Source organism: Heliconius melpomene, chromosome 10 (genome assembly GCF_056956725.1).
Source record: "Heliconius melpomene rosina isolate 202511_hmr_F chromosome 10, ASM5695672v1, whole genome shotgun sequence".
In the NCBI taxonomy this organism is placed as follows: domain Eukaryota; kingdom Metazoa; phylum Arthropoda; class Insecta; order Lepidoptera; family Nymphalidae; genus Heliconius; species Heliconius melpomene.
The window spans coordinates 17,159,540-17,176,210 of record NC_140398.1 but is presented as its reverse complement, the minus strand read 5'-3'; the positions used below and the strand labels follow the sequence as shown (position 1 = coordinate 17,176,210).

Sequence of the window (16,671 nt, the reverse complement as noted above, 5' to 3'; positions counted from 1 at the left end):
GCGAAGAGGTTAGGTTTTGGATTTTATTTTTTTCGGCATCAAATCACTCGCTTAATATACGTCTAGTATGAGCTTTAAAATTTTCAGTCTTGTAACTTTCCTTCAAGGTTCTTGAGACAGTTTCATTTTAGTTATTTTTTTATTTTATTTCTTCGATATATACCATAATGATAATAGGAAAATATATCCCTCTACTCCATACTATTTATATGTAAATGGGATCCTGAATGCAAACATTTTTGTTAAGTTTTAAATTTAATTAAGATGTAATTCAGTATATGTCGAATACAGAGAAGGGCAATATTTATTTCAATTTAGGGCAAAAAGAAGAGCATTGGCAGCGTTTTATTAACCGTAAAACAAAAAAAATAAAGCCGACCACTTAAATATGTTTTTTATACTCTATGGGCAAATTTGCCTTTACTCCTTTAGATATGTTATGCATTCTGTGGTTGAACTGACATATATTTTTAGGTTATGGCTTATGTTATGATTGTGTAAACCGTAAATATTAAATATATTAATAAACAACATTTAAAATTTTATTACTTTTGTTAAAAGAATCAAAATGCTGTCTCGTAATTTGCGATTTCTCTCTCGGCGATATTCGCAAACGGTTACCTACAGAACAACAGAATCCTCACCTGTAAGTTAATATGCCTACTATAAGTAGTATTCTTTAAAATAACTTGAATTAAAAATTGAAATATTATATAGAAATTATTTTCGTCTTACTGTTTACAGACTCTACATAATGAAAACCAAGTTGGCTTATTCTATACAATAAATAAGGATTTATGTAAGCAACTCTTTGGTCATGGTGGTTTACCTAAGAGCTATATGAAGCAAACAAAGACCTTTACAGAAACAGCTTTAATGGTGCGATCCCCAGCCCTTGATATCATCAATTGCATTAAATCTACAGATTTTAACAAACCTGTCAATCGTTACCTATTATGTATCCTTTTTAAGAAGACTACTGCAATACTATTCTATCTTTATAAATATAGTATATATAAAAAATCTATTACCACAGGAGGTCAGTTGTAGCACAGTGTCACAAAATATGACTGTAAAGTGGAGAACGGAGTGTCTTAACACTAGGGTTCCTCTGCCTATCCTGTCATTTTTAAGTCACTGCATGTTGAGTAGCAGACTCACTGCTGGGTTGTGCCTTATGGAAATGAAAAATACCTCTTACCTACAAATTAGTAGTATCATACCCATAAACATTATGCTTATTATCATAATATGCTGCTGCACTATGGACAAAACATTAATTTATAAAAACTGTTTTAAAGTAATTAAATTATCAAAACAGCATTTTTTGATATTAAAGTTATAGAGTTCAATCTGTTTGTTATTAGTAAGAAAGATGGAAGTCTTCAGTCTTTCAGAGCTATTTATTGATTACCAAAATCAGAATCTTCTATTAATATTACAAAGTAAAAGGTATAAAATCCTTAAGAAATACTGCATCAGATGGTGAGATGGGTGCTGGTAAATCATTAACAATAGCTCATCTATTACATTATGCACATGAAAATGGCTTTCTTATAGTTCATGTACCATGGGGTAAGTTTTAATTATAAAAATACTTATGATTTACATTGTAAAGTTAAATTTATCATTAATAAAATTATTTACAAGTATTAAATATGATTTTACAGTGTCTGAATGGTTAAGAAGGATACCCAGACATAAGGAAATGTCTAATTCACAAACAAAAGAAGGTTTTGTAGATTTGCCTCTAGATGCTGCAGCATGGCTTGTTCACTTCAAAATGCAAAACCAATTACATTTAAAGGCAGATAATGTAAGTTGTATTGTAGTGTGTTAATGTTATATTACATATAGAATTATTAATATGTAATATATTTAGCTAATGACTATTCAATCTTGATGTTATATTTAAAATTACCTGAAGAATATTTTTTTATAGGTGATAACTTGTAAAAACCTCTTTACACAGATGCTAACAAAAGAATATTTTGACATTAGCTAAACCAATTTTATGGTTTTCAAGAACCTTTTAAGTCTTACTACATTACATTTTTGCATTTTTTGATACTAAACAGTGTTATAAATATAAATTTCAATTATTTAGCTTTATATGTATATAATTATTTATTTTTATTTAAAATGAAGTTAAGGTTATCAAAAGAGTATGTGTGGAGCAAACGTGAAAAAACTGAACAAGGCGCACTATTAGCTGAGTTAGTGGAACATGGCATTGTCCGGGTGAAGTATGCTTGTGATGTCATAGAAGCATTACTCAATGAAATCAAAATTTTATCTAATAATAAACAGTAAGTTATTAAAAACAAATTGTGTAGGGTATATTTAATTAAATATTTTGAATACTATTAAATGTTAAATATAAATTTATATTAAAACTGTCAATAGAAAGAATATTTAAAAAAAATACAGTGCACTGATAATTTGAAGAGAAAAATTAGTATTTTAGAAATTGTATTTTTGTGTAACTGGACAAATCTCAAAAAATTTGGAATTTTACATACTGAATTAATATTCATTATATATTCATGTACATATTTTTTCTTTAAATTCCAGATGTAAAACATTTGTGGCAATTGATGGATTCAATTCATTTTTCTATCCATTGACAAGGCTGAGAACACCCACTAAAAAGAAAGTTATACCTGAAGAAGTAACTTTAACTACATCATTTTTAGATTTCACTAAAAACGATTGGGTAGATTCAATATTAATAAATTATAAGTGTTAATAAAATTATATAAAATAATGCTAATATGCTTATGTTTTGTTACATACAGATAAATGGAGTCATAGTTGTCTCAGCAGATCAGCTGGCAGTTCCAGATGATCATCATGAAAGCTACTTACCTAAATATTTGCTTTATAAGAAGGTACTTTGTTATTTACATTCTTCAAGAATTTCAACATGTACTTTACAGTAAACAACCAATAATTATAATCAGCAACGTAAAGTTAACAAAAAATCAAGGATTCCTCAACATTAAATAGAAAATCACTTATACATGTATCACTATTAAATTTATTTCTTTAATGTAATAATTTATATTTGTTTCAGGGATTTGAACATATAGACCCTTTCATTCCCATAAAAATAGACAGATACAGTGAACGTGAATTTTTATCCTGCGCAAATTATTATAGAGACAGATTATGGCTGAGAGGGCCTCCGGAAACAGAAAATGAACTGAAATTGGCCAGTGCTAGTAATCCTTACAGATTTATGGAAATGTGTGCACCTTTATAAATCATATTCTTGTTTTTTAGAACCTTAGTATAAAAAGAAAAATAAAAAATTTTAATTTAATTTAAATTTTTATTCTATTTGTATTGTTTCATGTATTCAATTGATATTTGTTTCCACATTAAGCAGTCAAAGACCAATTGCACTTATTATACTACATCTATTTTGATTTATAATTAAAGATATAAACAAAGATATTCAAATTTAATTCAAATAATAAAAATTTAATATATTTAAAATAAAAAAAAATGTTTCACACTGTATCCCACACACAGCAGGGTAGGCAGAGCGAACATAGTGTTAAGATATTCCTTTCCGCCGAATTCTGGTGGCATTGCGTGTTGAGGAGGAACGCGATACCATGCTTTGCCTTGACACAAGAGCTAAGAAATGGATATATAAATTTAAATAAATATTTTGTTTCCTCAAGTGGGGATAAAACCAGTTGTGTTTACGACTCTCCTACTTCATATTTAAACTAATTATAAATATTTAAATGATTGAAAAAATCATAAATGGAACAACAAGAATGAACATAAGTTGGACAGTAATAAAAGATCAATCTGATTTAATAATTTACTTTGCCAAACATTCCATCTACAAACAAAATACTACAGCTTAAACTTTGTAACCTACAATGTGACGCTTCCCAATGCATTCTCCGACATAGAACCAGAAGAGTACTTCAGCACCAACTAACATGTTAAGTGTAGCTTGCTTAACAGTTTGCTGTTTCCATGCTCCACTCTTAGCGCTGCTGACCAATTTGCCAAGACCAGCTTTTATTTGGGGAATTTCACTTAGTTTAGGAGGAGCTAGTTCAACTTTGGCATATTTCATGAAAATGTTGAATTTCGGCCTAGCATTGGCGAGTGCCGCTGAAAAAACAAAAATAATTATTTATACTTATAAAATATTAAGTATCAAAAATTAATAGGTAAATTATGTTTTACTTATTAATTTGAATTATAACCTATATATTGTTTCATAAATATAAATTACATAACACATATTTGCAACAAAAAAATATGAATAACTTACCGCTAACCAACGACGGTAATTTAGCTGCAGCGGCCATTGTATTAAAATATAAATAAGCAGCAAATTTAAAAGTTAGCGATAGCAGAAATCTTAATGTTCTTCAATTTTAAGATTTCGTCGGAATCGCAAGGTAGTAAAGCAAAGTAGCGAATCTGTCAAAAATTGAATTTTTCTGTCAATTTATCGAGCACAGAATCTCACACAATTTAACTACTGTACTACAAAAGGTATAGAGGCAAATAAAGTTAAACATAATTATGAAAATTATCGTTTTCTATTTCTGTTCTTAGTGTATGGCGTAAAATATTTTTTGCTTTTTATATAAAAATATGGTAACAATCCCCCTATTATATTTTCAGTTTTTTCGTGGTTTTTCCAAATTCCAAGTTAATAGCAACATTATGTTTACGGCTACGTCGATCATTTAATGTCAAGAAAGGACCGGCGTTCAAATGATATGAATAAATTTATATTTCGGATATAAAACTAGTCAATAGAAGGGATTATTTATAAAGGATAGAAAAGAGAAATATAGATTTCGCAGCTAGTGAAAATGTCTCGTTGCTGTAAGTATACGATGGTTGTCAATAAAAATAATGATTAAGATCAGCGTGGCTTTGCCGTCTATTTAGAAAGAAAATAATATAAAGTTGTGTAGTATAATTAGTATTATTATGTTAAAATTGATTGAAATTTGTCATATCGCTACATTTATTATTGTTTTCCTATATAATATCTGGTAAGTAAGTTAAGGCCACGTCATTGTTGAACTTATATCTTTACCAATGGTATAAAATATTTCTTTAAACTTAAACTGTCATTTTACTTATTATTTACAGTTCTACTGTTGCTGTTAGTAAGTTTCATAGCATTTAGCAATGCGATATTACAAGGAACAGTTGAAGTGAAAAGACTCCAAAATATTCTGGAGGAAGGCTTGAAGAGTAAAGATATTAATATACTTTACTACTCCTTGAAAGGATTAAACCAGCTTAAATATAAAATACCAGATTTATGTCAGGTATATGAAGCACCAATTTTAGTATAACTAGAGAAATACAAATAATTTTACATTATTATACAACACTATATTTCAGGTAATTGCAAATACTAAATATGATGTCAAAAATATAGAGCAAGTGTTTTACTTAACAAACGCAGCTGCTTTATCTGGATGTCAAAACTCATTAACACCGGATATACTCTCTGGCCCAGTCAAAATATTAGAGAAGGCAGATGCATCTATTCAAGAACTTTATCATGCTGTATATTCTATGAAAGCTTTAGGCAAGGGTTCGGTTGATGGAGAAAATGCTCTGAAGAATCTTGTTCAACTTTTGAAAAAAGATGATTCTCCAGCTAAGTATGGATTTTGTATAGTTTATGATTGCTTTTATTTTCATACATTATATTTTCCACAATCTGTCCAGTCTTATTCCACTATAGCATTTTGATTTTTAAAAATGAAAATAATTTAAAGTCCTTAGAATTTGGCGAAGAGTAGGAGATGTAAGCATGTAAAATTAGCCATGGTTGTATTGAGTCACGCTACTTATATTTTCTTAAATATTTAACAGTATTCTTTAAAATATATATTTGTCACAGTTATGGCTACGTTTTCACCATGTGTGAACACATGGGTTGTGCTGCATGGACAGCGGCACATGCTGAAAGTGCACTTCTAGCTGCAGATGAATCTGATGGCCGAGCCTTGCACTTTGATGGTGGATTACCTGTTACATCACTAGTTCTTACTAGTATTATAAGGTAATTCTATTAAAAAAAACCTTACTAAAAATATTTTCTCAAATAAAGATACTTTATAAGAATAATATTAATAATCCTTATTTATTTTAAATATAAAAGGTGATTAATGACAGAGTGTACAATATAAAATAGTATAACTAATAAAAGAGACCTAGAATCTTAAATTAATTTTATATTTCTACACATGGGGTAAATTAAAAGTTTTCTTAGGTCATACAAATCTCTGAACAAGCCATCTCCGCTAACACCGGAGCAACGCTACAAGTTTGGTGCATACTTGCTGTCCCGTCGCTCAGTGACCTCACCTCGTGGTGCTGCACTGTTACTTGATGCTGCCATGATGCTAGCTGATGATCAGGTAGGCATTTTTTAGTATAAGATTTTTCTACATCTTCAAAGATTTACAGTATAATTAACAAAATGTTGTGTTGCTTGAATAAATTCGAAGAGCACTGTAGGTACATAATAAGAATTTCAAAAAAGGAAAGCTTTACAAAATTTGTAGTACTAAGTAAGTTTCCCACTGTGTTATTAGTAATTATTCCCTTTTTTTTACCCAGCCAACACCCATCAGCATTGTATTCAAAGACAAGAAGTTCATTACATCTGAATCTGATTCTATTGAATTCTCTGTAACGGATCTTATTGGTCGCCCAATTTCAAATCTTAAGCCCGATGAGGTTATAGCACAATCGGGAACAAGATTAGCTGATGATGTAGTAGTACTATCCAAACAGCCGCTCATTCAGAAACAAAATGAACCCACTACCTATATACTAAATCTTAGTAAAATCAAGTCTCAACATGGCCTCTACAAGATTTCTTTGAGTGCTGGAAGTAAATCTGCTAATTTTAATGTGGCTGTATTAGGAGAAATTCAAGTGTTGAGCGTTGAAATAGGAATTGGTGATGTCGACGGTACTACTAGTCCTAAGATTACTACAGTGGGCTATCCTAACAAACTTACAGAGAAACTGCAAGCGGATCATTTACAGAAGTATGTATATAATTACTTAATTTTTATTTTAGTATTAATTATATTGAAATTCTGAAATATTAAGTAATTAAGTAACTTATAAAGTGATTTTATGAAAAACTGGTTCAGGTATCAAAGTCTTAGTTTGGAAAGTGTGTTATCAATTAATTACAACAAATTTATATTAGATTCAGGTCCTTGTTGCAGCAAAGCAAAAAAAACAGTGTCAGTAAACACAAGGGTTTTGGGTTTCTTTGCACTAAGGAGTGTTTTTCCACTGTACTGTTCTGCTTTTCAATGAGCTGTATTGAGCTTCGCTACTCAATGCTCGTAAATTTACCCTGCAATGCCAAAAAGCGTGAGGTGTGAGGTGTCATAGCAATATATAAAATAAACAGTTATACATCGTCTATATTTTAAAATAAATTTGTAAATAACTTCAGATTATAATATATTTTTAAACATACCAGGGTAACACTAAAGTTCAGTGTACGGGACAAATACAACAAGCCGGTGACGGTACAACAGGCGTTTGTACGCGTGGCCCCCAGTGATGATAAGGCTGAGGCCATCTATGTAGCCGAGCCAGATTCCTCTAAGACTTATAAAGTTGAATTGGTTAGTATTGAGATGTTATGTTTATTTTTTATTTAGCTTCACACTTTATGCTGCATATAACAACGTAGGTAGAGGAAACTTAGTGTTAAGACACTTCGTTCCCCACTTTCCGCCGAAATGCCGCCAATGTCTCCATGGGGAATCCCCTCATGGAGACATTGTGTTTTGATTGGCGGAATACAATGCTGGTCTCTATCTTGTTACCAGAGCAGGAAAATGAAAATATTTAATTTCTAAAAGTGAAAATCAAACCACAATATTTGTCGCGTTTAGTCTGCTTTTCCACTAAAAGTGTAATAAAGTATCTAGGCAACCTATAAAGTAAATATTTTTTTCATACATGTTTTAGAAATTGTATGGATGACCGAGATATTGTATGGAATATTTATACGAATTATTCAGATTGCAAGTAACATATACATTTAACAACTGAAAGAATCAAAAGTAATAATAAAAATATTATAAATGAAATATTTGCAGAACGTAGGCGCAATAGCAGCCCATCTCCGTCAAGCCAGCGGTGTGCACTCGTTGAGCCTGTTGCTCGGTGACAGCGCGGTCGCCGCACCTCTGCAATGGCAACTCGGCGACATCATGCTTAATTTTGCTGCCATAGGTAACATTATATAGATGTTTTAAAATGGAAAAGTAACTATTCAAACATTTATTTACTTTCATTAGCTATTTCGTACGATAATATTAATTAAATTCATTTGACCGATTACTATACTTCACATCCAAATAGTATATTTCACATCGAAATTTTATATTTTAAGTGCCAGCCATTCCTTTCCACCAAGCCGAAGGACAGCGTCTCCAACAAGTTGCAATCAACAGAAAATTAGTAATTAATTATAGAATTTATAATTTTTATAAGATATGCACATTAGCTATATGTATGTGTATTTAAAATTAAAACATTTTTTTTTAAATTGAATCTAATAACGCGTGTCTGCGTCAGGTGCACCGGGAGCGGCAGGGGTCGCTGTGGGCGCACTCCCTGAGATCGCGCACTCGTTCCGTGTGGCAGAAGCGGTGCCGGCGCGCGCGCTGTCGGACGTGTGCGCGCTAGCGTGCGCGGCGCCGCTGCTGTTGCTACTGGGCGTCTGGACGCGCCTCGGCCTCAACCTGCGTGCCTTCCCCGCACAACCACTACAAGCGCTCAATGCGCTGCTGTTCCATGCCGCGCTGGCAGGTATGTACACACTGCTTGTGGGCAAATTTAGGTATAAAGATGAAGCAAAACTAATAAAGAGAAACATTAAAAAAAATGTCTATCAATGTTTTAACACTCGAAGTCAAAGAACAACGCTTCTTATTAATGCTATGGCCCTCGCATACCTTTTTGTGCCACTGTGCACCAACAATGTTGACGCGACGATCGTGGGCACGATCAAGAATTGGAGAATGAGTTATTTTCCTTTTCACACCTTTCTTTCAGTTGTTAAATGTATATGTCAAACAAAACGTGACATTGAGTTGCGCCACTAACGCCGCCAACAGACGTCTCGATAATTAGACAGTGCATGGGGAACACTTAGTTCCCTCTGCCTACAAATCCTACTGTAGAGTTGCACGTATGGACAGTAATTAATACTTGTAATATTATACCCAGGTTCTCTAGCACTCTATGGGCTGTTCTGGCTGCAGCTGTCAATGTTCAACACACTGCGGTACTTACTGCCGCTTGCTCTCCTTGTCTTCCTCACTGGACATCGCCTATTGCGTCACCTCAGCAAGGAGAAACGTTAATCATCCTTTAGTTATATATTCGTGCACAATTCAATTCTTAATACATCAAACATGGTTTCAAAAATATCATTCCAGTGACTTAGCATCCAATTATATTAAGTTTTTGTTACTTTCCCAAAAAAAATAATTCCTTATAACTATTTTACGTAACAAGTAAACTTATGAACCTTTAAAAAACATTATTTAAGTGTATTTTTATTGTTTTATTACTTTAATGTATAATGTTGTTGTACATGTTGGCAGTGTGGCGGTTATAAGTAATTCCTATTATGGCAATTTAATAATGAGAATCGCACGTAGTAATAAATTATTTTTAATTTAAATAGGTTTTATTTCATCAATTAAAATTACTACAGTTCAATAGAAAATAAATATGCTAAGTAAAAAACATTTATGCAAGAATAATTATGACAGATTTAGCATTTTTGATAATAAATTTTCTAGCAAAAAATAATAACTAGTGTTAATTTAAGTGGTATCTTAATGCAATTGTGTTTAAACTTCTTACATATTTGTTATTTATAACACTAACCCTTTTTCATGTTTATTTGTGTAAAACTGGCAACACTTTTTAGTCAGAATTCTATATAAAAATTATGACTATCCTTTAATCATTGATTTGTTTCCTGGAATATAATTTTAATGATTTTTAAATAATAAATTAAGTATCTTTTTGTAATTACTAAAAAAAATTTAAATCAGATTTTACATCTATAGTAAATTTAAAAGCAAATCATTGCTAAATATTTGTACCTTTGTCATAACATTCAAGTTTTTTTTTTTTCGATTTTCAATAGCACAAGTTTAATCTCCAGTTATAAGATTATTTTTATTTTTCAAGTTTAACATTAGTGTCTCACTTTTTAATGCCGCTAAGTTGCGCCATTCAAGCAGAATCTCGATACGGAAGCGCTGAATGCACAAAGGACCACTGCTTTATTGATTCTAAATTTAGATAAGACATGTTAAGCTATGCTATACATTCCGGCACCACCAAGTTTAGTATTAGACTTTGTTATGCTACCACTACCGTAAAAATAAGTTTCTTAACAACTTTTTTGGGAAAAAAAGAAGAATAAATTTTCAATAAGCATTTATTAGGAAATTATGAAAAATAGTTTTTAATATCACAACAAATTTAATCCGTAACATCTTATCAAAGATGAAGTATCCTTAAGCTAATTTATTACTTACAATAAGATTTATATTACTTAAGGCAACTTATACTATACTTGGACATTCATTCTATACAATATAATTAATCATACAAAAGTAATCGTAAATGCCATCCCAGTACTGGGTTTGGAATATAAGAAATATATAAAAACTTAAAGCTAATCAAACTGGTGCATAATTAACTGAATATTATTGTCATTTAATTTTATATTAACATTTAATTCTTCCGTACATGTGTTTGTCATCATATTACTCCTAAGTGGCTTTGAAAATAGGACTAGGACTTAATTCAATAGGCCGCTTGCAATGGGCGTGTACTGCAATAGACCAGCTAAACTATAAAAAACAATGTTTAAGGTGACATTTTTTTTTCAAAAGGACAATGTCTGCTGATACCAAACATTTCTAATAAGTCATTGACCTAATCTATAAGTAGATTCATAAATATTCAAAATTAAGTTTGCTAAAATAAACAAAAATTTAAAATTCAGCATCTAAAGTGAAAACATTGTCCATAGGTTGCGCCATCACTCCCCACTTCTGGTATTCTCCAACTTTCTTCTCAAAGAAATTTGTTTTGCCTTCCAATGAGATGAGATTCATAAAATCGAATGGATTCTGTGTATTGTAGTGCTATGGATAAAATAATGAAATAAGTACAGGGATGCATAAATAAATAAAAACTGATGGCACAAATATAGATAATATAATATTAAAATATGTTTGCCAACATATTGATTGAAGTTTGCATTTCTTCAGAAATGTTAATATATATTTCTTAAGAATAACACTATCTTCTCAACTCTCTGGTCTGTTTAGAAGAAATTGTATTGTAAGTTAATTGCAACACTTATTAGATAAATATCATATATGATATAGTATTAATTAGGAGCTTAGTTTACCTTTTCACCAATAAGTTCAACAAGTAGGCGATCAGCCACAAACTCTATGTAATTGGACATGAGGTCGCAGTTCATGCCTAGCAGGCGCACAGGCAGCGCGTCTGTTAAGAACTCCTGTTCGATGGCTACTGCATCCTGTAATAATAATGTTATTTAGTTTCACACTGTATGATGTATGTAGCAGAGTAGGCAGAGAACCTAGTGTTAAGAGCCTTTTGATCCCCACATATGGAGCAACTTTCAAGGCATTGTGTGTAAAGAAACAGAACTGAACTCCACTCTACCTCATTACCAGAGTGAGGAAATGGAAAGTATTTAATTTCTTAGAGTGGGAATGGACAAAATCTATGGTATCAACTATAATTAAACTACATTTAAATGTAATTAGTTTATAAATTAGAAAAAAACTAACCTTGATGATTGCCAAAACGCGTGCCGGGCTTGGTTTCTGCACCAGATGTTTGAACATCAAACATGCAAAGTCTGTGTGTAGTCCCTGAGTGAACAAAGATATTATTAACCAACTTCAAAAGGGAGGAGGTTCTTAATTTCAATTTATTCATATCTAACATTTATTTAGCTTCACAATATAGAAGAGATAAAGGAAATCTATGGCCAAGACATTCATCGTAATATGAGACATTGTGCATTAAGTGGCAGAAGAGGGAAAATTTATAAAATCACTCTCTCAATTGGGAATCAAATTCACAATCATCTCATTTAAGTTAAACACTATTCCACTGCAGTACAACCTTATATTATTATCAATAAATTTAGGCCGTTATGGCAAGTAAAATAAAAACATTATAAGAGTTACATAGAAAATAATATTATAATAATCTCAAAAAATTGAGGGCTTATATAAACAGTTAAGTACATCACAATAAATCTATATTATTAATATATTTTTTTAATAACAGGCTTAAATAATTAATTATAAAAAAGAGCTTACACAAATTAAAAAAAAAACTTAATGCTCATTTTAATGGGGTTCCATACATTTTATATATAGGGAATAAGTCGCTTTAAATAAGCTGTTCCGTATAATGCCTAGACATACGGAAATATCATACTTGTACCTACCTATTTCAAGTGGTTATATAGTAATGATAACCTACCATGTCTAATTACTCATCGACTTAATTAAATATCAAATGATAATATGAACATGAGAATCTGCACATATCATGACTGATAAAGTTATCTAAGTAGGCCACTTGGTTCAACTATCACTTAAATGATAATTTTTAAGCTACATGCTGTATCCTGTATAAAGGCAGAGGTAGGATTTCTGTAATATGTTCGACATATTGCTTTTTACGAGGAAGAACTCGACGCCACGCTTTATCTTGTGACCAACAAGGAAATTACAAAAAAATATCACTCCTAGTGATACATCTCACAACTGGCAAAATTACAATTACTTAATTTTATAATCAAAAATTTTAATAATGACAATATTGTATGTCATTTAAATATACAGTAAAGACACACTACACTTTACATCTACATGCCCTACTATATGCAGGATGCAGAAAAGCTTAAATAAGAATACAAAATTACGAAACATACCTCATCCCTAGAAATAAGTTCATTACTGAAAGTCAATCCGGGCATCAGACCTCGTTTTTTCAACCAAAATATTGAAGCAAAGCTGCCTGAGAAAAATATTCCCTCAACTGCTGCAAAAGCAATTATACGTTCTCCAAATGTAGCTGTCTTGCTGCCGATCCACTGTAACGCCCAGTCTGCCTTCTTCTTAACACATGGTAGAGTTTCAATTGCATTGAATAAGAAATCCCTAGAAAATTAATTGATGTTAAAGTTTGTTTTATATTTGAATTTGAACATTTCATAAGTATTTCACAGACAGACAAAACACAGTAATACTAAAGGCCATTGTGGCACAGTGGCACTACTGTATGACTGTAAACACAATGGTTGTGGGCTTGATTTCCACTTTGGTGAAAAGAGGATGAATTATTCATCCATAATCTTTCTGATAAAGATGTACCATACCATATTTATTGTGCCAATTCTAATAATAATATTAAATACATTTGAGTTTAATAATTAATACATGTAACCACAATTATATATATAGAATATCAGAACTATGCCCAATTTAAAAGAAATACAAAATATAAATTGTAAGTGATGTATATGTACAAAGCAGATGCAGTGTCTGACTGTGAATGTTATGGTTGTGGGTTCAATATCCACTTGGAGGAAAGAGTTATTGTAGTTTACTTGCTGGTAACAAAAAAAAATTCAGTTTTGCCTGAAAACCGAGTGGTGCATGGCAAACAGAGTACCAAAATACTAAGTTTTATTTGCCTTCCCTGCTATATGTGGAATATAGTGTGAAGGTAAAACAAATATTTACCTCTCCTTAGGATCCCTTATATATGTGTCAATTAATAAAGAGTACATCTCTGAATGAACATTTTCCATAGCAATTTGAAAACCATAGAAGCACCTGGCTTCAGTCACTTGAACCTCTTGTGAAAAACGCTCCACCAAGTTCTCATTAACAATACCATCAGAAGCCGCAAAGAATGCTAAAACATGCTTGATAAAATGTTTCTCACAATCTTTTAATGTCTCCCAATCTGCTAAGTCCTGTAAAAATAAAATATAATGTCAATAGTTAATGATTCATATACAAGTAATGTTGTGAAATCAAAGTTAGTTATACTTCCTTAAAAAAACACAGTAGGTATATATTTTTTTATAGGTATAATACCTTGGATAAGTCTACTTCTTCTGCAGTCCAAAACGATGCTTCAGCTTTTTTATACATCTGCCATATATCTGGATATTGGATTGGGAATATAACAAAACGTCTAGGATTTTCCCTCAACAGGGGTTCAAGTTGTGGGTCAAACGTTTGTTCTTTATTTTCTTTGACTATGTCCATTTTATCGTCACTATCACCTGTAAGATCATTCCGTGCCGTAAGCACATTCTTGACAGGAGACTAAAAGAAGAAAGATAATATTAACATATGCGACAATACATATAAATTACTTTAATATTATAAATATTAATCAAAATGTAGAACTCACTTTAATATGCACATTACTTAATCCATCGTACAAGTTTTCTTTATTGTTGATAGGAGCCATGTCAAACGTAACAAGTTAAAATTTAAAATAAACACAAAAATACTGAACCGAGCTTGTTAATAATTCGAATAAAAAGAATTTATTATACAATATACACATACACAGTACACAACAACAATAAGTATCAACAAATCAACAACTGCAAAATGAATACAACTAAAACGGGTGCCGTTCAACGAGCAACGACTGTTCAAAAGTAGATATTAGATAAGTCAATTATAAAGTGCGCTTTATTTTAGGCGGGAAATATGTCACATTCCGAACTAACAATACCGATATTTTTAAAATATTAAAGAATATTTTACACACTAAGAAAAATGTATAAAAAATATTTTTAATTACAAATTTTAGTACTAAATATTAAAATATTATACTGTTATAAGTTATACCAAGTAATAACTTAGTTTAATTGTGGAAATATTAATTATTATAGTCCTTTGAACATATTATCATTAATTGATCCAACAATGGAACGAAGCTGTCAAAATATAATCTACCAATCAGATGTCGATAACAAAAGGAGGCAATTGTAATTATGATACATTATCATAAATTTGCTTTGTTGTTAAAAATATCTGAATACATTGAGTTTCACTAGTTATTTCAATCGAGAATTAAGAACTTTAATTGTATTTTTTTTAGTATATATTATAATATTACTGTTCCCTCGTAAAGTGTAAAGGTTTCTATTGGCTAATGATTTTAACCAATTAAAATAATTCTTTTTTACAATTGGTCACATATTTTCCTTTTATTGAAAATTTTCCTACCTAACTTTTTGGTGCGATCAAGTTACATATTTGACAAACAGTTTATTATTTCAGTTTTATTAAAATTTTAATCGAAAGTATAAACAAGTAATTGATAAATTTAAAGGATATATTCATATGTAATTTGAATATTGTGGCTAACTTTACAAATTACATCCTATATCCTATATCTTATAAAACAAAGTCGCTTTTCGTGTCTGTCTGTTGTTTCTAACTCTTCTTCTTCTAAACCACCCAACGGATTTTGATGCGGTTTTCACCATTAGCTCGAGTATTTCTCAGGGAAGGTTTATATATAGTTTATTATTTGTACATTCTTATGTAAATTAACATAAATACGATAAATGTGTATAAAGTCCTACCCGTTGGGACACTTTCGCGCATGCGCTGCTTTAATGGTAAGTACTACATGAAAAAAATGTACTGGAGTATTGTTCCTCTTAATAAGATGTACAAAAAAGTCCGCGACGGCATATTTGTATCTTTTAAGAATAACGTGTAGTGATCATTTTTCTGTCTAAAAATAGTAATTTCAATAAATTTTTTATTGTGAGGGATATTTTTCCATAATGGTATTAATCCTTATCCTTTAAAATACTTTATTAATTTTCTACGTTAAACGAAGATAAAATTTGCTTTTTACGCTACTTCGAAATTGCGAATAGTTTTACATAAAAACGCATTTAATTGTTGACACATCCCGCCGTGCACACATCAGCTGTATGTTACTCAAGTTTCATTTATCCCTTACTCTCAGTATATAAATAAGTATATTAGTTACGTTGGCCATTTAATGTAGATCAAAACTGTCTTTTACTGTTTTTCATTAGAATTAGTACTTTAGAAGTTGTTACAATATCAAAAAATCCTTGCTGCGAAACGGCTCGCCACTCGCCCACCTTACACGCATCGGTGGTTCAGTGGTAAAATGCTCGGCTGCCACGCAGCCGGCCCGAGTTCGATTCCCGGCCGATGCATTCTATTTAATTTTCCTCACAGGCAGCCACGTAGTGCTTGCTTTTCATCAGGGACAGAGTACCCTCTTCCCTACCCAACCGGTGTCGCTATAAAAGCCAATAGGGCTAACAGCATTCAGCTAACCGTCAGAGAACCAAGGCCCTGATGTCGTTCAGAGCTACTACGGAGATGGCCGAGAGAATGCTTCAATTCTACGCCCGGCAAAGTAAATTAGAAGTGATTGCACGTACTTTGGAGTTATCTAATAATTATAATGTATTTCCACGCGACATAGTTGGTTACATCTTTCGTTTAAGTATTT

At 31.4% G+C, this 16,671-nt stretch overlaps 4 protein-coding genes across 4 annotated transcripts; 2 read left to right on the top strand and 2 right to left on the bottom strand.

Moving 5' to 3' along the window:
* The first annotated feature begins 435 nt into the window (after window positions 1–435).
* Window positions 436–3,325, top strand: mRpS29 (mitochondrial ribosomal protein S29). Its single transcript, XM_085192133.1, has 8 exons — window positions 436–646; window positions 745–958; window positions 1,483–1,575; window positions 1,671–1,816; window positions 2,149–2,309; window positions 2,575–2,716; window positions 2,799–2,891; window positions 3,077–3,325. Exons 1-8 carry the CDS (start codon window positions 569–571, stop codon window positions 3,263–3,265), a joined length of 1,116 nt encoding a protein of 371 aa, XP_085048259.1. The 5' UTR covers window positions 436–568; the 3' UTR covers window positions 3,266–3,325.
* A 499-nt stretch (window positions 3,326–3,824) lies between these two features.
* Window positions 3,825–4,473, bottom strand: ATPsynG (ATP synthase, subunit G). The gene is made up of 2 exons (XM_085192134.1): window positions 4,304–4,473; window positions 3,825–4,140 (listed from the first exon to the last, which is right to left on the bottom strand). Exons 1-2 carry the CDS (start codon window positions 4,338–4,340, stop codon window positions 3,881–3,883), a joined length of 297 nt encoding a protein of 98 aa, XP_085048260.1. The 5' UTR covers window positions 4,341–4,473; the 3' UTR covers window positions 3,825–3,880.
* Window positions 4,474–4,701: 228 nt separating this feature from the next.
* Window positions 4,702–9,739, top strand: OstDelta (oligosaccharide transferase delta subunit). Its single transcript, XM_085192129.1, has 10 exons — window positions 4,702–4,869; window positions 5,143–5,324; window positions 5,401–5,666; window positions 5,909–6,070; window positions 6,281–6,428; window positions 6,631–7,067; window positions 7,517–7,664; window positions 8,145–8,280; window positions 8,626–8,859; window positions 9,280–9,739. The coding sequence occupies exons 1-10, from the start codon at window positions 4,857–4,859 to the stop codon at window positions 9,414–9,416; spliced, it is 1,863 nt and encodes a 620-aa protein (XP_085048255.1). The 5' UTR covers window positions 4,702–4,856; the 3' UTR covers window positions 9,417–9,739.
* A 753-nt stretch (window positions 9,740–10,492) lies between these two features.
* RnrS (ribonucleoside-diphosphate reductase subunit M2) lies at window positions 10,493–14,925 on the bottom strand. Its single transcript, XM_085192131.1, has 7 exons — window positions 14,563–14,925; window positions 14,241–14,474; window positions 13,881–14,116; window positions 13,067–13,295; window positions 11,907–11,990; window positions 11,495–11,629; window positions 10,493–11,225 (listed from the first exon to the last, which is right to left on the bottom strand). Exons 1-7 carry the CDS (start codon window positions 14,620–14,622, stop codon window positions 11,073–11,075), a joined length of 1,131 nt encoding a protein of 376 aa, XP_085048257.1. The 5' UTR covers window positions 14,623–14,925; the 3' UTR covers window positions 10,493–11,072.
* Window positions 14,926–16,671: the final 1,746 nt, after the last annotated feature.